Raw genomic sequence first — 27,792 nt, 5'->3', positions numbered from 1 at the left:
GCGATGTATGTACCTATTTTTTTTAAATATTGAATCATCCCGATATTTCTTATTCTTTAATTTCGGTGATCGGTTTATATCTTTAAATTGACCAATTTATTTATATTTGAAATGATGGTTTAAAAATTATTTGACACAATTGAATCATGAAAAAATTGGAAGAAAAAAAATATGTCGATTATTCTCTTTTTAATTGAAATGCCCAATTTGCTTTATATTTATGGTTTATTATTTTCCATATAGACATCTTTTCTACAATGTTATTATTAAAATCGGAATCTGCTTCTATAAAACCTATAATTTTTTCGAAAATTTATTGATCATCTTGTTTGCTACCCTTTCTTCCATTGTTTTTTTCTTCTTTCATTTTAACTGTTTTTTTTACATAATGGAGCAAAAGGGGATTTAATTCAGCCCCTCCAAAAGCTAAAGTTTTTTAAACTCATTTTAGTTAAAAATATTAACACACAATATCTTTCTTTTATAGTTTAGTGAGATGTTTTGGTAATTGATAAGAACGACAAATTAAAATGTCTTAAGATGAATCAATCAAAGCAAAATAAATTTATTTATTAAAATCTTATATAATATAATAAAAATTTGCAAAAAAATGAAGTAACGGCTGCACAACATCTGAAGATATGTTTTGGAAACTTGAATCCCTCCAAACTTTTATAGAACAACTTAAATGGCCTGACGAAGTTTTCGCTAAGCATTTGGAACAACGGCTTAAGCTTATGGCCGCAGATATGATAGAATCATGCGTGGCCAGGTTTGTTTCTATATAATTATATAAAATGTTAATTTATTGTGTTTTCTATTAAGGATTATATTGTTATGATTTATTATAAAATGTTAGTTTATAACGGAATGGACCAATTTAATGTGTATTCTTTATCCTATTTTTTTTTAAAGAAAGAGCGGTATTTATTCTTTAAATTAACTTATAAAATATATCTTTAACATACTAAATTAAAAGTAATTTAATAGAAATCATTAATCCTTAAAAGCACGAGTGATTTCTTAGCATTACGAAATTTATTTTTAATATATATTTTAAAAAATTCTTTAAAGGACTTACAAAAGTTTTGATGCCATGCTAAGTCGAGGCAAAAAAACTACCGATTACGTTTTACCTTTAGAAATTTGTACGATGATCAACGTGCTTCTCGATGCTAAAAATAGGGTAAATAAATATAAATATTCTACCACAGCCCGATTATTAACTTAAGATCAATTTTTTTTTTGCCTTGTGGAAAGCTCATTACAAATTAGAAGCCTCCATTTTTCATTTTTTAAAAAAAAATTGCTTTTAAGCTTGCCCCAAAATTTAATTAAAATATAAATAGCGCATATTTATAAAGTTAAATTAATTTTTTAAAATCTCTTATGGTTTTATCACAGATAAATTGTCATTTTATTTTGATTAAACAAGAATGTCTGTTATCTTTTTAGAGTTTTAATATTTTTTACACTGAGACCGTCCCGGAATTTTAAATTTTTTGGCCCTGCTTTGGGCGGATTTGCAGATAACACTTCATTTTTATATATAATTCACCTTTGTTTATTATTTTGAACTTTATAATTTAATAAATACAAGTTGTTCTTTGATTCTTAGATTCGTGTTCTAGTTTCCAAAAAAACAAGTATACATTTTATAACAATTAAGGTGCATTTTAAAAACGCGTAATTTTTATAAAATAATAAAAATCGTGTTAAAATACAAAATTTGCTATATTTTCTTTATCTTTTTTAAAAATATAATTGAATAACATGATTTTCCAAATTATGATTTTACGATGGGTTTTTTTACAAAGAAAATGTTAAATTATGACATTAATAGGCAGTGTCTATAGAGGGACAGCAAAGAATGACAAGGCTAATTTTAATTTTTATCACCTATAATGTTTCCTATCTGAGCCTAACGTTTTTATGAGCACGTCTACATTTAAAGAAAATCTTTATAAACGAAAATGTTGAGAGCTAGCGATGGCACTGATATAATGCTTAATAGCTACGCCATATTATTTTATTTTATAAATAATATTATTTATTTTATAACAATTTATTTGCAGAGTATGAAACTATGCGCAGTAGACGGTGCTGATATGGTAAATTATATTTTTATATACCGTTGTCTAGTAATTCTGAATTTAATTTATTTTTTTTGTAAATTGATTTATTGCATAACAAAGTCAGTAATTTTCAAAATAAATAACAAATTATATTTAATAAGGAAATTTATTTACACACTAGAGCATCCTTAATACCAAAATCTCATGATATACATAGGCCTAGTTTCACTAAATTAATACGAATTTCGTGAACTTATTAATTCATTTGTTCAAGCATTTTAAACGAATTTAGCATGTTAATTTGATAAATTGATAATGGAAACATCTTTATATTTTTCAAGTAGTCTAACACATTATTACAAGATCAAGAAGTAATAAAGAGAAAGAAGATAAATAATTTTTTTTACAAAAACATACTTTTAGGGCTTCCAACTTTACCTTTCAAGATGTAGTAGCTGATGATACAATAAAATCATTGATGAACTTAAATATATTAATTTAAAATAGTGTACGATAAACATATAATCGAAATTTAGTGGTCGAAAATTCGTAACTAATTCTATTTTGAAATTTGAACACGTATACGTTTAATAACGTTAATGATGAAATTAATTGATTAAATTTGTTACTAATTTAGTGAATCTATGGCGAGATATTAATAAACAGAAACTGGTTTTTAAAATTCATTATTATGATGAAATTCTATATAAATAACAATTAAAGAACTTTTTTTGTCGCTGCTAAACAATTTTTAAAGGTCTGGATAATTTTTTTGCAGTTATATAAATACAAAAAAAATAATATTTATAAAAATTTTCTTAGCACCAATATCATACAAAAATTGACGAATACCTTGATACTATACAGGATAACATGCAACATTTATTAATCGAAAAAGTTATATCTATATATAATGTGTATTTAATTTTGAAGATGAAGGAGCATTGAATTTAACGATCCTTTTTTTAAAGATTTGTATAATGGAATTTTTTTTAAATTTTATGGATTATTAGGAAGAGATGTTTTACTTGGTACTAGCAAGTCAATTAATAACATGATAGTTTTCACTTGTCGCTCATTTTTGGCTAGAAAACTAAATTTGAATAAACCAGTTGAATCTATATCATCAAAATTGTTTTTCAAAAATTTTAAAGTCAAAGCGAATGAGGAAATTTAATAGAATTTCTAATATTTTTTTTTACGATTTTCAATTTCTTTACAGTTAAAGGAAGTTTTGATGGGTGTTCTCCTTAAATTAGCCCGTTACGATGAAAATAGTTTGTTCTCTTCCATTCTAACGCTAGCGGTATGTTGTTATTGTATAAACTCATAATTATATAATTAAGTGTTAAATCTTTCTAAAGTGTTTTAAGTAAATTGAGAATTCGATATCAAAATCAAGTAGTGATTTATTTAAGAAAAATTTCTTTATATATATAATATACATAAACTAATAATAATATAATAACCAAATGCACTATTATAAAACAAAACGGATAAATAAAAATTGAATATAACACCTTTCTCCATTTTAATTTTGATGCCTCTCTCGGTATTTTCTTTCCTGTAGGATATTGTTTTTTCAGCCATTTTATCTTCAAAATCGGTTTCAGGTCCAGCGGGGGACCTACGGTCGTGAGTTTTTTTAGTTAAATCTTGATTTCTCAAGTTTTGTTACCTCAAATGAAGTAACATGTCTTTATCTACTCTGGTTTAAGTGATCTGAATGTCTTCTTTAAAACTATTTATCTCCTGCCATTAGATATAAAAGACATATCTGTTTTTTTATTTTGGCTGAAATCCACGATGGTTCTCGATGACTATCTCGGGCTCATACTTTTTCTTTTATATCAAAACCTTTTATATATTCATCTCCTCGTTGTGGTGTGATTTTAGTTTGTTTAACTGGCCTTGTGGTACAGATTTTAGCATATATGATGTTGATGAAAATTTGTTTATTGTATGAGGAGTATTTCAGAAATCTATCTTCAAGTTATACGTTTTTATAAGAAATTTTAAAGGTTTTTACAAATTTCTCAGCTTCCCCTTGCGATCTCTGATATGGCAATATTAAAATATGTTTTGAGTAAGTTTTTATAAAATTCTTTAAATACTTTACTTTGAAACGAGGATCCACTATAGCTCACTATTGATCTTGTAGTTCCGAATCTTCCAGATAATTTGTTTAAGCATTGTATGGTTCTGTATTATTTGTGAACTGATTAACTTTCTAGCCAACTGTAACTATAAACATAGTTTTCGTTAAAAAAGTCCTGCAAAACCCAGATTAGTCTTGTCCATGGTCATCCCTTATTCGACCAAAACGGACTAATCGGTTTTTGAAAATTTGAATAACTTTAATTTATGTTACATTTTTCTACAAAATTTTCAATATCGTTATCCACTGTTGACCACCATACATGATCGTTCTAAGGCAAGTGTTTTCATATGTGTCTTTCTCTGATGTCCTTTTTAGACTTTTTAATACTTATGCTTCTAATATCTTTGGAACGATCACTCATAACACTCTTAACGATAGAATGTAGCAATATCCGTGTTTCTTTGTTCCTCTTAAAGATAACGAGTAATCAAAATTAGCTAAAAATGATGATCATCTGATTAACCTAGGCGACATTTCGCTCTTTGTAAATTTATAAAATAAAATAAATATTTTTTTAATAAAGATATTAGTACTTTGTTATCAGTTATAATTGAAGAGCTTTTACCTGTTAATGTGATTTAAATTATTTTTAAGACCAAAAATAAGTATAACTCATTCCACTTGAATATAGTTTTTTTGCAGGCGATAAGGTTCTTGACGCGAAAGCGATCGGTTTATCGATATCCGATTAAAAAGAATAAGATAATGCCACCTATTCCATAATTCGAGGCGTCCGTTGCTCTCATAATGGGCGTGGGCTATGTACCTTTATTAATTTATGCCCTAAAATTTTATCTCTAACTCAAAAAATTTACATTGTCAAAATTAATATAATTCCATTGTCTCTTAATGCGGTTAATACCTTATGCAAAATGTTTTAATGCTAACCCTGTTATGTAATCCAAATAAACTGTTATTCCTAGTAGAACTTTTAGTAGTGAATCGATGCTACGTTGAAATATCGCTAGAGCTTAAGAGATTCTAAATGGTAGTCGAATACCGATATAGTCCATTTGGGGTATTGATATTATATTTTTTGTTTCTTCGCCTAATTAGATTTGATGATATATATTAAATAAATCTAGAGTTGTAAAATACGATCATTAGTAGCTTATCTACCCTTGGTAAAAGATATTATTAAGTTAAAGATTTAATGTTATAAGTTTTTCGAAAATCCTCACAGACTCTAATCATCCCATCTTTTTTTTTAAGATTGGAACTATGATTGCTGCTCTCCGAGAGAATGTTATTTTTCAATTATTTTGTTCCGTCTATTTTATTTTTGCAAGATAAAGGTACCTTGACTTGACTTAAAAAATCATTCTTTTGCATCTTCTTTCATTAAGCGATTTCACTAAGTTTGACATATATAAGTCAGCAAATTTTACTTTATAATTTATTTTACTTTTAATAAATTAATTTTCGTTTATTTTTACATTATCAATTGCCTGTTTTAAATATTAGGATAATCTTTTTAATTATCTCGAGCAATTATATTCTTTCCGGTTTTGCAATATAGAAATTTTGAAATATATCTTATTTTTAACATAACTTTACCTAATACATTTATTTAGAATTTGTATATGATTTTAAAATAAGAATTTTTTTTTTATATGATAGTAAATTCAACTTTGTGTATTTAACAGCTATACGGAGTCTCCTGTATCTAATATAATAGGTAATTATAATCGAATACTGGATCCTCCTAATTGCTGTTAAATAAACAAACGTTGAATTTACTATCATAAGCACATATAGAAAAAACGAATATATCATATACAAATTCTAAAATAAATATATCAGGTAGTTGTTAAAAATAAGCGATATGATTTTAAATTCCTTATTGTAAATATCTGAAAAAATATAATTGGTTGTCGATATAATTTAAAAAATTATACTAATATTTTAAAGCATATAATTGATAGTGTAAAAATAACATAAATTTATATAATTAAAAGTAAGATAAATATAAAGTAAAATTTGCCGACTTATTTAAGCCAGACTTAAAGAAATTATATAAGCTTAAAGCAAAGATAACATTAATAGAAGTTGCAAAAAATGGTTTTTTAAGTCAGATCCGATATCTTTCTTGAAAAAATAACATTTTCTCGCATAGCAGCACCCATACTTCCTATCTTATGGAACGATTAGGATCTGGGGGGATTTTCGAAAAACTATTAACAGTGAATAAATTAGCCGAACAATATTCCTTATCAAGGATCGTTGAATTACCGTAGTAAACCATTGGAGGAGATTCGCACTATAACAATGCCTACTATCTATGGCGTTTATTATAAAGCGTTGTTTATTATTATAATATAATATATTTAAAAATGAGAAAATGTATCTATATATAACTTTTACAAAATCGATTATATATTTAATCTATTACAATTAAAGTGTGGCTTTAAACTAAAATAACAAAATATAATTTATTTAGTATTAATTAATACATTTCACTATCAAATCGAATTGAAAGAAGAATCAAAAAAATATGTTGCTATTAATGCCTCAAATAGGAACAGCACTTTATTTGTATAACATAACAGTAAGTAAGTTAACATTAAAGAAGCATGAAATAATTTGCATAAAGTATTAACCAAAAGAAAACAGAATTATATTAAATTATAAATTAAATGTAACAGAAAAGTAACCTTTACTCTTAACAGCTTTGTAGATGTCCCATCCAGAGTGTCTAACCTTTTGACATATAGCTAAGAAAATAAAGTTATAAAGGTTCGGTGCAGGTTAAGGAATTCAATTTTATAAAGGTTCAGGTACAGGAACCTTAATAATATTTAAAATTTCATAAAGGTTCAGTAATTATTATTTATTTACACAAGGTTACTATAGTTCTTTCAATAATTTTAATCTTATTTTATGATAAATATAGAGGAATAAGAAGAATAAAACCAGACTTTTCATATTATTTTACCAATAATTAGAAGCCAACAAATGAATTGGGCATAGCCTATGTTTCTTTCATGCGAAACTGCTTAGATCAATTGCGACAGAAAGTCATAGATGACCTATACGTGCTAAAAATATTTGAGGTATATACTTTAAAAAAAATGTTTTCATTGTTCAATCCATTTTGTAGAAGAGATAAAACTTATAACTTAGAAACTCTCAAAGCGTCTATTTAAAAATATATTAATAATTTTCTTTTGTTCCATTTTCTAAATATATTTATAATCCTTCAGAATTGGTATACGGCTCAAATGAATATTATATGTGATTGGCTCACTGAAAGAATTAACATATCCCTGCATCCCTATCAATACACATGCCTCATGTATATTGTGAGGGTAAGTAATATTAATTATATATTTTTTATTCATAGCTTTTATTAACATACATTTTCAAGAATTGTTAACCCTTTCATTTGTAATTTATAATCAAAATCAATATATCATCATCTTTTTATTTGTAACGATTAATGAATCATATATTTTTATATATAATTATTAAGTTTACTATTTACAAATTAAATTAGGTTTTTGTTGGTTAAAATATTACTAATTGTCTTTTCGCTAAATTTATTTATGAATAACTGGTAACATAAATTTATTCGTATAATATAATCCATTTTATTTTTAAAGCATTGTTCTATTAGCATGAACATGAAACATTATTTTTCATGTATTTTCAGTTTAAAAAAATTAAATTTCACAGGATCTTCTTGATCCTATTTTAAGCACCCTGTAAGATTACCCCCTATCTCAATGATTGGACAAGTTTCACCCCTCCCTTCCTTAATATAACCAAACAAAATTTTAATTGGTACCTGATTAAAAAATAGTTAATTTTAAAAAAAGCAATTGAGTCTTAAAAATAAGGCATAGTCGGACATTAAATTATCTCTACCTTTTTAATCAAAATTGTATATTATTTCACTTTATATGTTTATATTTTTTAATTAAAAAATTGAGGACCGAGATTATGCTTAAAAAAATTTTTCTGGCTCAAGCCAAAAAATATTTTAAACACCTGGGGCTTAAAAATAAAATAGGAGGCAATTTTTAGGGCTCTATATGACATCACGACTGATAAAGCATTTCTTTATTTCGCAAATTTTTAAAAAGACTAATTTTTAATTAAAAAGTTATATTTTAGAATAAATACAATATAGAATTGGAGTGAACATAATGAGTGAAATAAAATAAAAATATTCTTTTTAAAAATAAGGAAAGAGGCTGAATACTTTAATTGGTCTATTCGAAATTGAATTAAATAATAATAAATACGAATAGTAGAATACGAATAAATGACTATTCGATGTTGAAATATTATAGAACATTTAAATAAAACTGGATCCTGAAGAAATCAGGCGTGGAGTCTAATAAGTGCCGTGATGGTTATGTATGAAGAGGCCGTGGGTTTTAACAATGGGGATAGGTATGGTTTTGAGGTAAAGGTAGAGTTACATCAGAGGGGGTACATCTTGAGTTCATTATTTTTATTACAATAATGGTCGTAGTGATTGGAGCTACGCATAAAGACCTCTATTGAAATTTCTATATGCCGACGATTTAATACTTATAGCTAAAGGATAAAATACTTGGATAGAGGATGGTTATGGAGAGGAGGGTTTAAAAATGAATATAGAAAAGAAAATGTTTGGAGGCGAAATGTTGGAAATAATTGAGCAACGATAATGTAGAAAGGAGATGAGAAGGGAAAACGGCCTACCCTAGTAAACTTGGAAAAGGGTCATAAAACGACTAAGAAGAAAAATATTTTCAAATTTTTGATATAATGAAAGTTTCTACCTGCCTTTTTGAATTTTAATATAAATTTTATCCAAAAATCAATATTTCAAACCCTAAAAGGTTTAAATTAAAAAATAAAAATATGATTTATTTTGTGATAAATTATTACATATCTAATATAATTATAAATAATATGACTGATGAATTAATTCATTTTGATGATCAGACACAAATTCCTCCAAAAAATAGGGGCCATTTCGGAAAAATATTAACGCAATAAAACTTGTGAATTGGCCATTGCAAGAGCATTATAAAATGTAAAGGAAGAATAACATTTCCTTTCAATAATTATAACAGTTTCTGTTTACCTGAATAAAAATAGTTTTAGTATGGCAAATTAGTATAATAAATGTTAAAAATTTCAATATATTATCATATGAATTATTTTATAATATTTAAATAAATTAATTATTCGAATAATAGGAATTGAATAAAAATAATTTTCATAAAATGATATATCCATCCTTTATTATAATACAACATATTAAATACATTTACTCAAATAAAGAGCTAAAATGCACGGGAAATTAAATAAAAAATTTGTTCGCACGAAACGAATCGAATACGACACTATTTGGTTGGTATTAGTTTTTGAATAGATCTACTCTGTAGATCGGTAATTTATTAAAATTTTATTCTTATTTGAATCTTAATTAAAGATTGATGATAATAAAAATCGAATAAAACTAGGATCTACATGTTAGGGTTTTCTCCGTTAACTTATTGATAGTTTTAAAGTATTATAATGAAGCGAAAAATAGTAAAATTTTGCAAAATTTTTCCAAAACTATATTGTATAATATACCTTAATAATGAAAATTATTTAATTTTTGACCAGGACATTTCTAAGAGGATTTGGGATTTAGTTACGGCTATTGTAAATACATTTTGTTTTATAAAAAAAAATAGAAATGCTTTACAGATTTTGAACTTCAAGGAGTTCCCGAACAAACTTTAAATAGCAAAACACTTAGCACTGTTCAAGCCAGATTAAAACTTGAGGAAGCTGCCATCTCCATCTCCCAAGATGACAACAATTCTACACATTTTTTTTCAGATAACTCATAAAAAATTTAATCGATTTTTCGCGTAAACCCATATTATAATAGCAAATGATTTCTTCTTGAACAACATTCTAGCCTTAATTATTCCAAACTCTTGTTAAATATTTTATATAATCATATTTCTCAACTGACTACTTACAAGTATTTTTAAATTAACATTCCAGATATTTTGCCATCCATTTTGGACCATTAAATTATAAATCATTACTATTATAATTTTTTAAAAACAACTTATCATAACAAGTTTCAATATTCCAAAAATTAAATTTCCCCTGATCTATTTATTGCTCTATCTATATTATGACGTGATCAAAAATCAAGTGCTTTTTTAAAAAAAATAAAAAATTTAAAACACCGACCATTTTTACATGTACTCAAACTTATAAATATTATATTTGAAAAAGATTCGAGAATCAAAGTGCAATATCAGTTTATAAATGCTACATGTTCAAAATGTATTATCAATTCTTTAATTTTTTTAAATATATCTCGCGTCTCTTGATTGTTACAGAGTTTTTTAACTTCACATTTGGTCGAAATTGAGTTAGGGTTAATATTCTAAGAGGCCACCTATTCCCCCTTACAGTAGACTAAAAAAAATCAATGATTTTAAATGTTTTTAATGTAATATAATTATAGTTGTTTTTATTATTTTTACCAAACAAAATGTAAAATTGATTGAAATGGAGTTGGAACCTATAATTATCAAGCAACATGCTAAAATTATTTCAATTAAGTGCAATAAAAAATCAAATATATTTTATATTTTATTTTTACAAATTTAAACTTCTGAATTATAGCTAGTGTATTACTTTTTATATATTTTCCTTTTTTTTTACCACCTTATGTTTGATATTTACATATCATACCTTACTATAATACCAAATGATTGTTACAAAATGTATGTAAAATAAAAATAATTATTTATGAGCATTTCATTTACAAATTTTTTTAAACTTGGGTAGTGACTCGTTTAGAATCGTTAAAGAGCCAGATTCTGTTCAATTTTTATAAACATTAAGATTTTCGTCAAAATATTATTATGTAAGCCTCGAGAAATAGAGGTCCAAACCTCTGCCATTTATGAACAAAATCTCTAGGCTTACATAATATTATTTTGGCTAAGTTCTAATTCTTTTATAAAAAATCAAGCTTAATCGAGCTTTTTAACAACCCTGAACCCGTTGGATCTCAGCGTGTACGTCAATATATTTTGAATTTTAGGCCGTAATGGACTTTCAAAAAATTTACAGAGTGATAATGGGGGTGAATCGCGTTTATAATTTTTAAAATTGTTATTTTGATTACAAAACTTTTAATTTAATAGAATATAAATATTAATTATTTCATTTAATTATTTTTAAAAATTAAAAACCATCTCACATTTTATAAACACTATTTTTTTTATTGAAACTATTGTCTTAAAAAATTTGAAATGATTTATATTGAGACCTGAACCGGGATTAATTTTGGAAACCCCTTTTTTTATGAACCGGGTTTAACAAAAGTGCATGTAGGATGTAAAAAACAAAAAAATTTAAATGGAAAAAAATAACTAAAAAAACCGACTATTATCATTGAAAATAAAATTATAATTTTTGTGAGATAAAAGTTTTTACAAAGAAAAAATATTTAAATTAATTTTAACATTTTGCTAATATTTAAAATAGAATATAAAATTTAATTTAACGAGTTTACACCTTATTTTTTTACCCACTTACTTCAAAAAAGTTTTAAAATAACGATTTTGACAATTTTCACTTTTCTATGGTTCATCTTCACTTAAATCTTATTAACATGTTTATCATATATATTTTTACCAATTTGCTTCAAAAAAGTTTAAAGATACCGATTATGACAAGTGTCACTTTTGTATTGTTCATCTTCCCCGAAAATCTCAATTTAACATGTTTACAATTTATTTATTTTTAAAAATAACAATTATGACAATTGTCACTTTTCTATGGTTCATCTTCCCTAAAATCTCAATTTAACATGTTTACAATTTATTTTTTTATCCATTTGCGTCAAAAAAATATATAAAATAAAATTATATGTCAATTGTCACTTTTCTTTGGTTCATCTTCATTGAAATCCTAATTTAACATGTTTACAATTTATTATTATCGCGACTATCAAGTTCGGCTCAAAAATTTGATTTAGTCAACTAAGCCGACTAAATGGATCGATTAAGTCAACTAAATGGATCAACTTAGTTGACTAATTTACCAATTTAGTCGCTCGAATTTTTAGTCGAATTTTTTGACTATGATTATTAGTTTGTCGTCTTTTAGCCTACTAAATTTAGTCGATTAACAACACTAATTACTAAGAATGACTTATATTTTGAAACATTTATTTTCATGATCATAATAATTGAATAATATTTTTTAAAAATAGATACAAGATTGATTCAATAATATTTTTTAATTTTCTTTTAGCCTTAATAAATTTAAAAAATCTATTGGAAGAAAATATTTTGCTATTCTGCCTTATGCTTTTCCTCGAAGTCTTATTTTATATGATGTGCATAAAAAACTCAGGTTTTATTAATATATTAATCATTGAGTTCATTAGCTAAACCTAGATCTTTATTGGAGAAATTGATATCTGGGTTGCGCCAAAATTTATTGTCTGAAGTCCTTAATATGTAAAAATTAATCAATCAGTTTTGTGGTGATTCAAAAATAAATTACATCTAAGTGAAATAAGGGATCTTTAATTCAAAATATTTTGACTTATGATTTTCGATCTTTACAGATATTTGTTTTATCTTTTCTATAAAATATTAGTTCAAAATTTAATAGGAATCTGAATCTAATATTGAAACACAGCCTTAAGCATAAAGTTTGCCATACTTTCACGAATTCAGTATAAGCCAATATGTTATGCTTAACTACAATACATGTAGGTTAGTGCTATATTACTTTTTCCCTATAATTACTAAGAATTCAAACCACTTAAAAATACTCTGTGTTTTAATAATTCGGAAAATTGAATAAAATAATACTGAGAAAATTTAAAAAAAATTACTTATCAAAATCTTCTATGATTTTTATAATCTGAGAAAATCATCAAAAATTCTTAGTTTTACTTCTAAGTATTTCAAAATTTATGTGTAAATTTACTTTTATTGGCATAAAAAACATTTTCAAATTTATGTTGGTGGGGGAAGGGGGAAGGGTGATTTATTGGGTAAAAATCTGAATTAAATACCCCCGCCCCCGTACTTATAACTATGCTTGAGAAGAGCCAAGAAAGATATTGGTAAATTAATTTTTTATTATATCAAATAAAGGTTACATGCTTATTTAATAGGTAACAAAAGATCCATAAAACATTTCACGTTTATGATTTAAGGAACTTTTGTGTATAAATTAATATTCAATATGTTGTTTTCTTTTAAATAAATCCATTAACAATATATTTTTTGTTTCGTGGTAATGCGATCCTAATAATGACTTCGCACAAACACATTCGCGGTAAAAAAATTCGTTGTAAAGGGTTGGCAATAAAAGTTCCGCTAAAATGTATTCTATTTAATGAATTCGCTGATAAGGTTTCGTGGAAATAAATTCGCGATAATTGCTTCTTGATATTGTCATTACTATAAACGTTTCGCGGAAAAAAATTGGCGGAGGTTTCGCGATATTACTTTCGCTATAAAATTTCTTCGCGATAAACGACATTCGCGATAAAATTTTGGCTGAATTGACCTGATAGAAGAAATATTTAATTCATTTAATTAACGAATTTATTATTGTTCAGTAATAAATCTTAAATATTTTATTCCTTTAAAAGATTGAAAAGTACTATTAATTTGCACTAAACGACTATTGTCCATATTTTTCATTCATATATATATTATAAAATTTTCTCTTTTTTTATAAGGTAAAATTTTTATTTATTTATTTTTAATATATATATATATAACCATATTCCAATCAAACTATAATATAATATTTTAAAAACATTCTATAAAAACGTAGGTGGTACTACAAGTTCCCAAAAACATGAATAATTATATTTTTGAAAAAAAAATAATATTCTTTTGGGTCTGATTAGTGTTATTAACCGGCTCGATTTGAGCCGATTTTTAAAACGGCTAACTCAATATTTTATCCAAAAAAAAGTAAGCCTGAAGATTTTGCTTATAGATGGCACAAAGATTTGGACATCTATTAGCAAAATCTCAGGGTTTTGACAATATTTTTCCTAAAATCTTGAGTTAGTCGTTTTAAAAATCGGCTATCGAGCCATTAACAACACTAGATCTGATGTAAGGACTCTTATTTTACCCTCTCTATTTTTTTCAAAATTTAAAGTTTAACATGACTTATATTCAAGGGAAGAGATATTGATTGTTAAAAAAATATAACTTGTTAATTTCGAATATTTAATTTTTTTTCTCAGCTATAAGTCTGGAATTTACATTTTTTGAAAATAAATGTAATTGGTGTTGTTCTTATTTATTTTGTTATAATATATTTTTTCCTTCATTATAATTTATTTATTAAGCACAATAATATGACTTTGTAACATCCGCGTGCTTTTTTGACTTTGTTTGACTTTGAATTAAAAGACTCAGGATGAGTCCTATTATTTTTATTTTAGAGAATTATTAATTATTTATTTTATTATAGGTTATAAAAGGGCCGATTTTTAGGCAATATATGTTCCTTTTTTATTTACATTTCAATTTAATAAATATATTCGTTAAATTGTTTGACATGTGTATTCCTTCTTCCACGCGCAACCAATAAAGAAGCGCATGTAAAGTCCAAAATTGAGGATTTACCTAAGGTCCAAGGTACAGAAATTAAACTATCTAGCCTTAGGCCATCATCTAATGATAAATTAGAAGACTCCACGATGTTTGGTATTCTGGCTCTAGTAAGCGAGCGGCTAATAACTGAAACTGCGTATCTTGTATGTCTTCCTTGACTATATATCAATTACGACCATATCCCCCTATTTTAACCTTAATTTATATACCATAACACCCTCCCAAATAATACGGTAAAAGGTTTTCATGTATATCTGTCACTTCAATAAATGCATGTGTATATTATCTTCTAGTTCTATAATAGACATCAGTAAATACCTAAAAATAATACAACTGAGCCATCAAAATTTCCTTTTTTTAGTTTGGCCTTTATAATCCTACTTTTCACTATGGCTACCATTCTTTCAGCCTGACCATTTGAGCTAGGATGATATGGCGGAGCCAACACATGTTTTATTTGCAATGAAATACAAAAATTCTAAAATTTTCACTTACAAACGCTGGACCTCCATCAGATACAATTGTTTTAGGAATCCCAAATTTAGACCACAATTTTTTTTAATAATTTAATAACAACTTTGGTTGTTAACCCATGAACTTCTTCATATTCAATCCACTTAGAATATGAATCCACAATTAAAAAATATGGTTTTTTTCATCCCAATCAAAAAAATCAATATGAACCCTAACGGTTGATTTGACTTTGGCCACATACTTCCCAAGTTGTAGAATCCTAATCTAGACAAAATATCTGGCAAATGATTTTCTTTCCCTCGCCGATATTTAATTTCCACATTAAAACTTCCCACAAGTAACAACAAACGTTGTAATCTCTAGGACATCATTAATTCTTTGTTATCTTTTTTAAACAAATGAATCAATGATTTATGATCAGTATAATCACGAATTTTTTACCAATCAAATATTCACGACACTTGGTTAATCCAAAAATAACCGCCTAAGGCTTCTTGTTGCAAAATTCTCCGCAAAACGATGATAATAATATACCATGCCCAAAAAAGATTTTGCTTCAGCTTTATTACTTGGCTGATTCCACAGCGTCTACGTGACAGGATTTTCACTGGATGCAAACCCCCTTAAAAAACCTTTGCCTACCCCCCTAAAAATCATCATTATTTTTACCTATTTATTTATTGATACTCTTTTCAAAGAATTTATAAAGGATAACTTAAATTAATCTATATCTACTACTAACTATCTATATTTTGTGATTATAAATAATTAATTTTTTAGATAATAAATTCAATTAAAACCTCCATTATTATGGCATTATGAGCTTGCTAAAATATCGAAATCTTTTAAATTACATTTAAAAGGATAGTTTATTTGGAAAACAATGTGTATGATTGTTTGCAATATATAGATTTGGTCGATGAATTGTATTATAATAATACTATAATAAAAGTATAATTTTTACAGCAATAAATTTTGTCCTATTTCATCTCAAAATTTAATGGATAACCCCCCAAAAAATTTATCCTACCCCCAATAAAGCAGCTTACCTCCTACCCCCTCAAAAAAATAGGATGCAAACTGTTCCTACCCCTCCCGCTCATGTAGACGCTGCTGATTCATATTAAATATATTAAATTATGTGAAATAAGCCAACACAACCAATACTTTTGAAGAATATTAAATATTTTATGATAAATTATTATATTTACCCCGTGAGAACAGGATTAGGGAAAGCGAGTGAAACATCAAAGATTTGCTAATTTAGCTAATGTGTATCTATAATTAGTACACATGGCTGGAAAAGAACATTTTTATGCCCCACCAATCTCATCAAAATAACATTTACAATTTAATTTTATTAAATTAATTTTTTAATATATATATATTTTTACTAAATTAATTTTTTAATATATATATATTTTTACTTAATTTGTTAGCATTCCAAATTTATTTGGAGAATGAGAAATGTATAAATTTATTTAGAGGTGGGACAGGAAATGACTAAAAAACTGTATTAATAATGTTGGAACCAAGAGTGCCCAAATAAATTATAAAAAATGTAATACATTGAATTTAAAAATTATATTCATTTTTAAATTTTTAAATATGTGGCACCAGTGGTGTATCTAGCCTTAGGCCATCATCTAATGATAAATTAGAAGACTCCACGATGTTTGGTATTCTGGCCCTAGTAAGCGAGCGGCTAATAACTGAAACTGCCTATCTTGCATTCTTCCTTGACTATATATCAATTACGACCATAAAACGGCTCGTTTTGGGCCGATTCTTAAAAACGGCTAACTCAATATTTTATCCAGAAAAATTTTACCCAAGTCTGAAGATTTTGCTCATAGAAGTAACAAAGGTTTACATATATTATAAAAATATCGAGGTTTAGGTAATATTTTCCTGGCTAAAATATTGAGTTAGTCGTTTTAAAAAATCGGCTCAAAATGAGCCGTTTAACAACTAGGCACCACTGATAAATTGGTGCGCCAAATTGGTGCGCCTATAAAAATTTTAAAAAAAAACTGCCGCAGCCGATTGAGATTTTGGCCCACAAGTCTGTTATCAATAAAGGAGTGATCCCTCCCTTTTTTTGAAAGGATCGTGATTCTGCTTTTAAAGGAATCGATTAATAAGTCTGAGGGTATTACATTACTAAGCGGAAATCTCTCCCAATTTATCCTCGGTTCCTTTGTTTTTATAAATATTTATACAGCAATTCCCTTCCTGACCAAACTGTCAGCAATGGGTACATTTTAATTGTATTCGGGATTCGAAAAAGTAGAATAATTTTTATCTTAGAGATTTGAAAAAGTAGGCCCAGCCCGTATCCGGCGGGGCCCGAACGGGCTTCTGGCCGGCTTAATATTTTTGGGTCGGGTTTTGGAAATTTTTAAATATATCTAAATTTATCAATTTTATGTTAAATTTTTTTATGTAAAGTAAAAATATTTGATTTTAATATATCTTTTATTTTGAGTAATTGTAAAAATTAATTTATATTTAAATAAATTCGGGCCGGGCCGGTGAATTTTTTTAAAAAAAATTTTGGCTTCGTGTCGGCAAAATTTTTTAAAATAATTTCGGGTTCATGTCGACATAACTTTTTAAAAAAATTTCGAGACGGGTCGGGCTTGAAAAATTAAGCCCGATGTAGATCACTAATTCATCTCAATTCGATTTTGATGAATTATTTTAAATAGATGTTGTGATAAAAAATTAATATAATAATATTAAAAAATTTGTCAGGAGTGGGATTTGAACCCACGCCCTCATTCGAGGACCAGAATACCCAATTAAGGATTAAACCTTGAGTCTGGCGCCTTAGACCGCTCGGCCACCCTGACATATAATTTTTAGTTGTCTTTTTCCTATTTATTTGTCTTTAAAGCATATTAAAATTTATAGATGAATTATATTTTAAATTTTAAATGTTAAATAAATGTGATTATAATAATTTTTTAAAATTGTCAAAATTCCATTTTTTATTGCAAAAAAATATATCATATAAATATTCTGACATATTAAAATGTTATTATAATTTTTATACATTGAGAAGATCGTTAAATGAAGATTCAAGAGAAAAATTAATTAATTATTATAAGCTCAACGTTTATAATCCAATTTTCAAATCAGATTTTGAAAAACCTAATAAAGGATATATTCCACAAGATATTCCATCAAAATTACATCTTATAAATAGAGTTGCTTCAATTATTGAATCAATTAAGCAAGCTATATCTGATGATTCAAAAATATCCCGCATTGATGAGTTATCCAGCCTTATAATTCAATATCCATTTTTAAAGTATTATGCATATAAGGTATATTTATTTAGATCCATAGTTAATTAATTAGTGCATCATAGAATGATGCGTACACTATTTTAAATCAAATATGGTTAAAATCATCATCTAGAAATTTAACTTCTTCAGTAGATCAAATATTTGCTCTATTAGGCTGTCATAAGCCATTACATAATGAAGGGATCTGCATTTTAAGTATTGATGGAGGTGGTTCAAGGTTCATATTTATTTTATAATAAAATTATATTATATGTAGAGGGCTTTTATCACTTCACATTTTGAAAGAAATACAAAAGTTATGTAATCAACCAATATATACCTTGTTTGATTTCATTTGTGGAACAAGTACAGGAGCCTTTATTGCTTCTCTTGTTGGATTAAATAGAAAAACATTAGATCAATGTACTGATTTATATAAAGAACTTAGTGCAGATCTATTTGAAAGAAATCGGTAATATTTAAATTAATTTTGAATACATAAATCTGTAAACATTGGGGCCTATTGCCATAATAACTGAGGTTCTTTTGAATATTTTAAAATATGTTAACATATTTTTATTGTTATTTAAGGTGAATTAATATTTCCATCTGAATCATAAATTATTAAATGATATATTTTATTATTTTGTATGAAAATATTTATGGTCGATCTAACTATTGTAACTAGATAATTTAATTATGAAGTATAACATTATAGCATTTACAAAATATATTATCAAAAAACTTTGAATTATGTTGGCAGACATTTATTTTTAATTCCTTTTTCTATTGCAAAATTTTTTATATTTTAAATAGTTTTTGTTTTATAAAATTATAAAAACAAGAAAATGATTTGATTGAATGAGATGGAATGATTAGAAAGCTTTCTCCTTTTAACTTATAAATATTGGAAATAGAAACCAGAGCAATTATCATTATATAGATTAAAATATAAGCAAATAGAATTATTAGGTTCAAAGTCTAAATATTAAAAAAATTTCTTTCTTTTTTGTGAAAATTATGAACTTATTATTTCTCAATTATTTGATGTCTAATTTAATTGAAAATACAATAGATCACAATAAATTACATTTATTAAAAATCTATTTAAAGTTTGATAGGGGCTGGAAAATTAGTTTGGAGCCATTCATATTATGACAGTGATGTACTGGTTAAAGCCTTAAAGAAGCAATTTCTAGATAAATCAATGATATCTACTTCAAAAGATCTTGATTCCCCTAAAGTTTATTTTATTTATAAATGATTTATGTTTTATTTAATACTTTTTTTTAGATTGTATGTGTTTTTGGGTAACTCCCTAAAATTTGGGGAAATTTTTAATATTATTTTTTTTAATATTTTTTAAAAAAAATTTTATTAAAAAAATAATAAATATGCGATCGTATGGATATAGATGGAAATTTTTTGATGTAATAATAATTCAAAGTTTTATTACTCAAAAGTTTTAAGAATTCCATATATTTTTTTTGTGAAAATTTTCACAATTCTTCAATTTTATATAAAAATAAAGTATATTATTTAAAAATTTTAAAAAAGCTTGTGCTATATTGTATGCTACGAAGTTAAGACTATTAAATCAAATACTAGATAATTAAGAAATTTATTTGAATAAACATAATATATTATGAACGAATAATATATAGATATATACAATTTTAAGGAAAAAGATAAATAGTTCTTTATAAATTTATATCATTTAAAAATTTAATTAATTTACTTAAATTTGACATATTTTTAATATTACAAAAATAAGTATATTCACATATATATAAATGTGAGGAAGATTTTCTTCCAGTTCTGGGGAATTAAAAAAAATTCCTATTGCATCAAGATCTAAAATTACGCCAATTGAACGAAAAAAGTTTGCAATTCAAAACTTGATTTGAGTAATGAAACTTGGAATTATTATTACACCAAAAATTTCCACCCATATCGAGACAATCGCAATTTAAAAAAATAATAATATTAAAAATTTCCCGAGTTTAAGTGAGTTACCTGTTTTTGATATATTTTTTTACCCCTAAACTTAAATGATATTTAATGACAGGTTTATTTTTGAAAGTATAACTTTTAGGCTGCATTCAAAGTGGAGACGGATCCTTTTTTTACATCCGTTCCGTCAAAAGTCAATCTCATTAAAAATGATATATATGTTCATAATGCGTCCGTTCCGATCCTTCCGTCTTAAAAACAGATCCGGCAAGTTTTGAAGTCAAAACATTTTGACTTTTTGATCCGGCAAATTTTATAGAACGTTATAACGTTACTTATAATTTTTTTAAAATGAAAATCATTAAGAGAGACGGAAAGTTTGATTTAAAAAAAAATATTTATATCTATTAAACAAAACATCAAGGTAGCTTTAATTTCGACTGTAGTTAACACTCCTCTCCCAAAACCTTTCATATTTCGGAATTACGATTTCCCACTAAACAGCGAATCACTTTACCCCGGTACATACGATGCTACCATATGGCAAGCCTGCCAGGCATCAGCATCTGCACCCGGTTATTTTCAGGCATGCCAGTACGGACCATATATTCTGCAGGTTTTGAATTTTTATTGTAATTCATGATATAAACAAATTTTAATTTATGGATTCGTTTCATATAACGAATTTGCACACCTTGAATACCCTACCCCTCCCATTATCTAAATGTTGCTCAACTTAAACATGCTCTGTAATATCATTTTCCGATTTGATTAATTTAAATTTAGTTAGTAACAAGGTATTGATTTTACTATAATGATTAATGCTTTTAAAATAAACGGCTAATGGAATATTTTTAATAAATACGGAAAATTTGTGATTAAAAAACTTGATGGAAATACGTGTCAAACTTTTTATAAATATTATTAAGCTGGGTCTTTATATTTTAAGTATTCTTATTTTCAAAATCATTGATCAAACTTTATTATTTCACAAAAGAAGAAAAACTACTAACATCAAGAAAAATATTTAACGTTGTTTCTTTTCACTAATATATATCAAAAAATTAAATCTATGTTAACAAAATTAAAATCAAAATTTATCTATCAATATATATTAATTTTATCAAAATTCAGACGTATATAATATCAATTATATAAAATTAATCAAATCAAATGCAAAAAGTTAACGAATATTAGCAACTCAATTTAATTTTGTTATTATAAATTATTTAAAACTAATATTAATAATGTTGACCACCTCAACAGATATGTTTTTGAAATGAATTATCTGACTCTTCATTGTAAGTTTTTAGTGTGTAAACTCTAAAAAACACACATAAATTATTTTGAGGGCATATTCTTTATTAAAAGAAAAAAAGTATGAAAGAAAAATTTTCATTTTTAGTGAATATGTTACATTTATCTAAATGCTACTCACTACTACTGTTCTTGTTCTACAGAACGATCTTTTCAAAACTAACACTTTTAAAATCTTATCTTCGTCATAACACAAAGCAAGGACCTTTTAAATGGTAATAAGGAAAAACCAAAAGAACTTGATTATATACAAAATTTAATATTTCTATAGGTACAATTATTTTATATAAAAAAAATTAATGAAATTAGGCGAAATACATTTTACGTCCCATAATTATTATATAGTTTATATTGTGTTTCAAAATAAATATATAATAGAAAATATTATTATGTCATTTATCTTTTATAACATTGAATAATTTTTACATATTTAATGTGCAAAACTTGGAAAAAGTAAAACTCAAACGTCGACCCCATATTAATTAAGCATCTTAGGGTAGCATCCTTAAATTTACTTGACATTTTTTAAACATGAAAATAGAAAATAAATATACAATTGTTTATTCATAGATTTTTTTTGATTCTTTCACGCACTTTTTTAAATAGAAGAAGATATTTCGAGATAGTTTTATATAAATAGGAAACTAAGAAGGGCGGTTTATCATTTTAAAATAATGTAAACAATTTTGGCTTAATATAATAAGATAATTTTTTTAAATAAATTAATATTAAAAAAGGGAAGTTAAAAATATAATTTCGATAAATAAGAAGAAAGGAATAATAAATGCTAGGGCAAATCATACATTTAATTATTTAATGATTTATAAAAAAAATTTTTTATGCATACACAACATATAATAAGGATGGAGGTGTTTTAATGAACAACCCTGCCCCCATAGCCGTACACGAAAGCAAACTAATATGGCCTGGCGAAAGAGTTCAATGCATTGTTTCGCTCGGTAATGGTAGGTTTAATCCTTTTGACAAGCCATCCTCCCCCGACACTTATAGCAGTCTCAAATCGAAGCTCAGTAAAATGGCTCAATTCATAGCCGATACCGAAGGTTTTGAAAGCTTATTTTTATTCTGGACTTGAAATCAAATTAATATTTGCCACCTTAAAATGAAAATTGATTAATCAATGTCTATATTTTGTTACCTATCAAAGTAGTTATTTAGAATTGTTTTCGAATTTTTATTTTCTTTAAAATAATAATTTTAATATATTAAAAAAATTAACAATCTTTTCAAGGAGCCCATTCTATCCTTTCTGACCTGCTACCTTATAATTATTACTATCGGCTTAACCCTCGATTGACTAAAGAATTTCACTTGGACGAAAAAAATCCAGATAATCTTAAAATCATCGAAGACGATGCCGCCAAGTACGTTGAGAGAAATGCAGCACTTTTTGAAAAATTGGGGCGAAGATTGATGGCTCGAAGAAAATTCACATCTGTAGCTAGAGATGCTATAAATCGATATAAATCAAAATTTTTGAGCTAATATTTATTATTAGTATTACATTTTTGAAATTATATAATTATTACAATATAATATATACATTTTTAAATATAAGAAACCTAAATTACATATATAACTATATACTAAATATTTATAGTAAATTGAATATAATGAATCATGTTATTGTTGCAAAATTTTAATATTTCTTATTTATAAATATAAGGAATTAGTGCATATTATATAATATATGTTTAATAAAAATTTTATTTTTTAAAGAATATTACTTTTTTGGCAGGAAATTGAAAAATAATCTTCTTCTATCATTTTAAAATAAAAACGATAGTTTTAAAAGCCATTAGATATTATGATTTCATATTTGCTGAAAAACGAACCTCAAAATGCCGAATAGATATATTTTTAAAATCCAAACCGAAATTTTTTGATAAACGCTGACCATTAAAAAAACTTTCTAAGCATGGGTTGTAAAAAAAATCTTAGTTGGGCTGGGGGCCGAAAAATTTTTTTAAATACCCGGGCCTGGCCTGAAAATATAAAACAAGGTCGAAATTTTTTTTTGAAAAATAATCCAGGTGGGCCGAAACTTACTTTTTTACAAGGCCGAACCTTGCATTGGTACCTCTCAAGGACATTGATATAAATAACTATATTTCCTTAAAAGATAAAGGTGTCAAAAAAATTTTAAATCTGTGACACCAACACATATCTAATCATATTTCGATTTGGAGTCAATGATATGATAACTTTATATTATTAAAATATCTTAGTCAAAAAAATTTTTAATTGTTGCAGAAAAAATATATCTAAACATATTTAGACTTAGCAAAATTTGAAACTCAATGATATATCTTTAACATTCTTAGTCTTTTCGCGATTTGAAGCAAAGTGACTAAAAAAAATTTCAACCATTAACTCAAAAAAATACATCTAAACATAATTAGATTGATCATAAAATTTGCAAGCTAATCATATAAATAACTTTCTTTTATTTTAATCATAGTCCTTTCGTGATTTAAAAGAAAATACAAAAGGGTAATTTTTTAAACCATTGACCCAAAAAAAATACATCTTAGCATATTTTATCATAAATGGAGTTCTATGATAAAAATAACATTATTTTTTACTATAAAAAAATACATTCAAACACATTTAGATTCGTTATAAAATTTGGATTTCATAATTTACTAAATAAAAATAACGATAGTTTTTAAAATGCAAAAAATATTTATATCTAGTTATCTTATGAAACAATAAAAAAAATAATTTAGTTTATTGTTTTAAAAAAAGGGACTTGTTTTTTTCCCCAATCCTTTCTTATATTTTTCTACTGAATAGATTTGAAAATTTTGGGGAGTATGATTCCTCAAAAACACTAAAGATTAGGGAAATAAATATGAGGAATTCAAAAGAGACCTTTATTAATTATAAATATTAATTTCCAAACGAGTAAAAGGTTCAAAAGCTAATTTTTGACGTAAAGTAGCATTTCAGAATCGATGACCCTCATCATGTCCCGACCAATGATGTATATTAGATTAACAATTTAATAATTTAAAGTATTCATATATAGGAGTTAGCTATATCCTCATTTTGTCTGCACGTCGATTAATTGTCTTTATTTTTCATTATATAAATGCACATTATTGTCATTTAATCGACATGCAAACCATAAAATGGCGTTACAGCTGACTCTTATGTATGGACACTTTTAAATGCATTTAATGAATGAATCGCCAATTTAATTATTGGTCCTGACCTCGATAGAATATATGGATAATTATTAGGAGTTATGAAACCATTGTCCCACGAAGATAGATTTGCTAAAACAAAAAACTTAATGAATATGAGATTTAATCATAAGACTTGTGAACAAGGATATGGTCGATCGGCAGTGAGGGCATGCAGGGCCCCCGCCGATTTAAAAAAACTTAGCCTCCATCAAAAATTTTAATAAAATTAGGAGATTACGGTGGGCTCCTTCCAAAAAAATTTGAATTTCTTTTATAATGGTATATCTATTAATATTTTTTATCATGAAATAAACATAAAATAGTAGTATATTGATGTAAATGTATATTTTTATTCAAAATTAACCCATACCCTTATTATTTGGTTCTTAAAAAAAGAATACAACAGAAAGAGAGGATAATTGTACCAGTTTTGATTAGCCCTGTACGTGTATAAATAAAAATGAAAAATATAAATTATTTTTATAACCAGAGTATGCATTAAAAATGATTAAGCATATTGGTAAACAAACCAATATAATATTGATACTGCATACTATCTTGCAAAATCGAACGGTCTATTTGTGGATCGTTAATAGATTTACTTTAAAAGAGACAACGATTTAGATAGGTAACACATTTTGTATTCTAGATATTCTGCCTTGTTAATAATTTATTGCCAAGGAAATGCAAATAAAAATTGTAATTAATATTACAATTTACAATCGAAAAATACTATCTCTTTGTTAGATGAATGTACTAGTTGTCAAATAAATCCGCCTTGGTTATTTATGTAAAATTAGTTTTGGCGTTCTCTTATTATTTTCCTATTTTTAAATTTCTAGACCTAATTGAACTGGAATGGAAAGATGAGATAGTTCATACGTTACTAAAAAATCCTTAAATCCGTTGTTTTCTGAATTTTTATTTCTTTTGTTAGCGATGGTACCAGTGTCATGACTGAGGAAAAATCAGGTGCAGCAGAGTGCCTTTGCACACTACACCCAACGATCATACCCTATTGTTTAAACCACTGTTTAGAATTAGCGGTGTCCGATGCAATAAAAAGTTACAATCGGTAATCATTTTAAAGCCTTTATATACACAATATATAGTTTATAATAGCCAGTCTAACAAAAAACAAAAGGCGTTGGATCCAATAGCGTCTGAATTGTGCATTATGTTGCTCAAGATTGGAATGGTAGTTGCTATATGATGGATGTCTAGCAGTCTTCGAATGAATTGAGGAAAAAATATTTATATATTGTGTACGTAAAGGATTGTATTATAATACCCTACGGCTTTGTCCTGGTTCATTTTGATACTTAATTGATGTTTAGCCAACATTAAACAGATTTTGAACTAAGTCACCCTATTTTGGTTTGAAGAATTTGGTGACATTGTTATTTTTCATATGTATTTTCTAGTTTTTTTGTATTTTTGATTTTGTTTTATTTCATATTTTTCTTTTTAGGCTGTTTAATAATAAGCCGAACCAGGATACATCCTAAGGCTGTGTCTTAGATATACTTATTACTAAATAGCCGGCTATATCGTATACATTAAATAGTCAAAACAAAAAATATTAAAAAAGCGGAAAACCCCAAAAAACGAGAAGATAAAAATGACACCAAATAGTTAAAACAACCCAAAATAGACCTAGTTCAAAAGCTTTTTAGCATAGGCTAAAAAGTATTGGTTTATTATAAGTATTTGGTTGCATTGCTATATATTTCTTTCTCAAATTTTTGTTTGTTTTTTTTTCAATTTTTTATTTCGCTTTTTTGGCTATATAGCCAATATTTAAAATACCATAATTTGGTCAAACATAAAATTTAGTGTATGCTTTGGCAGTCCATGTGAATTTCTTTCTAGTATCTTTATATAAATTTAATCATGTTTCAAAAAATATATATATGTTGATTTAAAATTGTTAAAAAATTAATAAAATTAAATTGAAAAAATTTAATTTAGAACTTAAAATTGAGTTCTATTTTAGATATTAATTTTTTTAAATATATTTATTTATAATCTATGTTGAGGACTAACCATGTATATATCCAGAAAAATCATTATATCATTATTGGATTGATAGGAATTCTATTGGTACTTATAGGATTGTGCATGGGCGTTTCTATCATAATAGCTAATCAGTACTCGAAACCTTATGGAGTGGAGGTCAAACAAAAAATAACAACCAATAAAACGCTCAATAAATCACCTGAAGCTATGAATTTAAATATGAATAATCATCAAAAAAACCAACGATTCCTATTTGTTATCATATCGGTATGCACAATAGGTACTATCATGTCAATATTAGCGATTGTTGGGTACATCATTATAAAATATCATATACATGCGAATCCCATTTTTGTTGAGGTAAGATATTAATTATCAATTCAGAAAATTAATATTTTTAATTGTTTTAAAAAAAATAATATATTGTAAGGCAAACCTCACAGAAAACCCAAAAACTATTAAACGAGATGAACCTTTGAACGAGTTAAGGTTTTTTTTTATTTAAATAATATATACTTTTTATTCCATGAACATTTAAAACTTCCGTCACAATTTATTTTTTTACTTAGTAAAATAAAAGATAAGAAAAAGGTTCAGATTATTAGGAAAGCTCCAGAGCCTTCACCTACGTCAACGTCATCTAGGAGTTATAGATCTGCATCCTCT

General features: G+C 26.1%; 2 protein-coding genes and 1 non-coding gene across 4 annotated transcripts in view; 2 read left to right on the top strand and 1 right to left on the bottom strand.

Annotated features, from left to right (window-relative positions):
• The window catches only part of LOC135924769 (calcium-dependent secretion activator 1-like), a 44,176-nt gene extending 33,284 nt beyond the window's left edge, over positions 1-10,892 (top strand). Inside the window, exons 17-24 of one of the 2 annotated variants that reach the window (XM_065459878.1) lie at positions 617-772; positions 1,075-1,186; positions 2,076-2,111; positions 2,898-2,972; positions 3,298-3,381; positions 7,182-7,289; positions 7,440-7,544; positions 9,918-10,892. In XM_065459878.1, coding sequence (XP_065315950.1) covers positions 617-772; positions 1,075-1,186; positions 2,076-2,111; positions 2,898-2,972; positions 3,298-3,381; positions 7,182-7,289; positions 7,440-7,544; positions 9,918-10,076 — 835 coding nt within the window. In that variant the 3' untranslated portion in view covers positions 10,077-10,892. Of the gene's footprint in view, positions 1-616; positions 773-1,074; positions 1,187-2,075; positions 2,112-2,498; positions 2,650-2,897; positions 2,973-3,297; positions 3,382-7,181; positions 7,290-7,439; positions 7,545-9,917 lie in introns of those variants that run through there. The other variant, XM_065459879.1, reaches the window with a different exon arrangement.
• A 2,722-nt stretch (positions 10,893-13,614) lies between these two features.
• LOC135924141 (calcium-independent phospholipase A2-gamma-like) lies at positions 13,615-23,543 on the top strand. The gene is made up of 8 exons (XM_065459189.1): positions 13,615-13,631; positions 18,400-18,664; positions 18,709-18,863; positions 18,903-19,097; positions 19,739-19,868; positions 21,003-21,194; positions 22,758-22,959; positions 23,148-23,543. The coding sequence occupies exons 1-8, from the start codon at positions 13,615-13,617 to the stop codon at positions 23,399-23,401; spliced, it is 1,410 nt and encodes a 469-aa protein (XP_065315261.1). The 3' UTR covers positions 23,402-23,543.
• Trnal-caa (transfer RNA leucine (anticodon CAA)) lies at positions 18,084-18,187 on the bottom strand. Its single transcript has 2 exons — positions 18,150-18,187; positions 18,084-18,129 (listed from the first exon to the last, which is right to left on the bottom strand). It is a non-coding gene; the product is annotated as a tRNA-Leu (tRNA).
• Positions 23,544-27,792: the final 4,249 nt, after the last annotated feature.

Source organism: Gordionus sp. m RMFG-2023, chromosome 2 (assembly GCF_954871325.1).
Source record: "Gordionus sp. m RMFG-2023 chromosome 2, tfGorSpeb1-WG-v2, whole genome shotgun sequence".
NCBI lineage: Eukaryota > Metazoa > Nematomorpha > Gordioida > Chordodea > Parachordodidae > Gordionus > Gordionus sp. m RMFG-2023.
Note: the sequence above shows the minus strand (reverse complement) of the source record. Positions and strands in the feature narration are given on the sequence as shown.

What these genes read in the sequence shown, in the direction of transcription:
- LOC135924141 (XM_065459189.1), top strand. An exon ending in GATCTATTTGAAAGAAATCG is followed by an intron (nt 19,098 to 19,738) that starts GTAATATTTAAA and finishes ATCTATTTAAAG; the next exon opens with TTTGATAGGGGCTGGAAAAT. An exon ending in ACGGACCATATATTCTGCAG is followed by an intron (nt 21,195 to 22,757) that starts GTTTTGAATTTT and finishes ACATATAATAAG; the next exon opens with GATGGAGGTGTTTTAATGAA.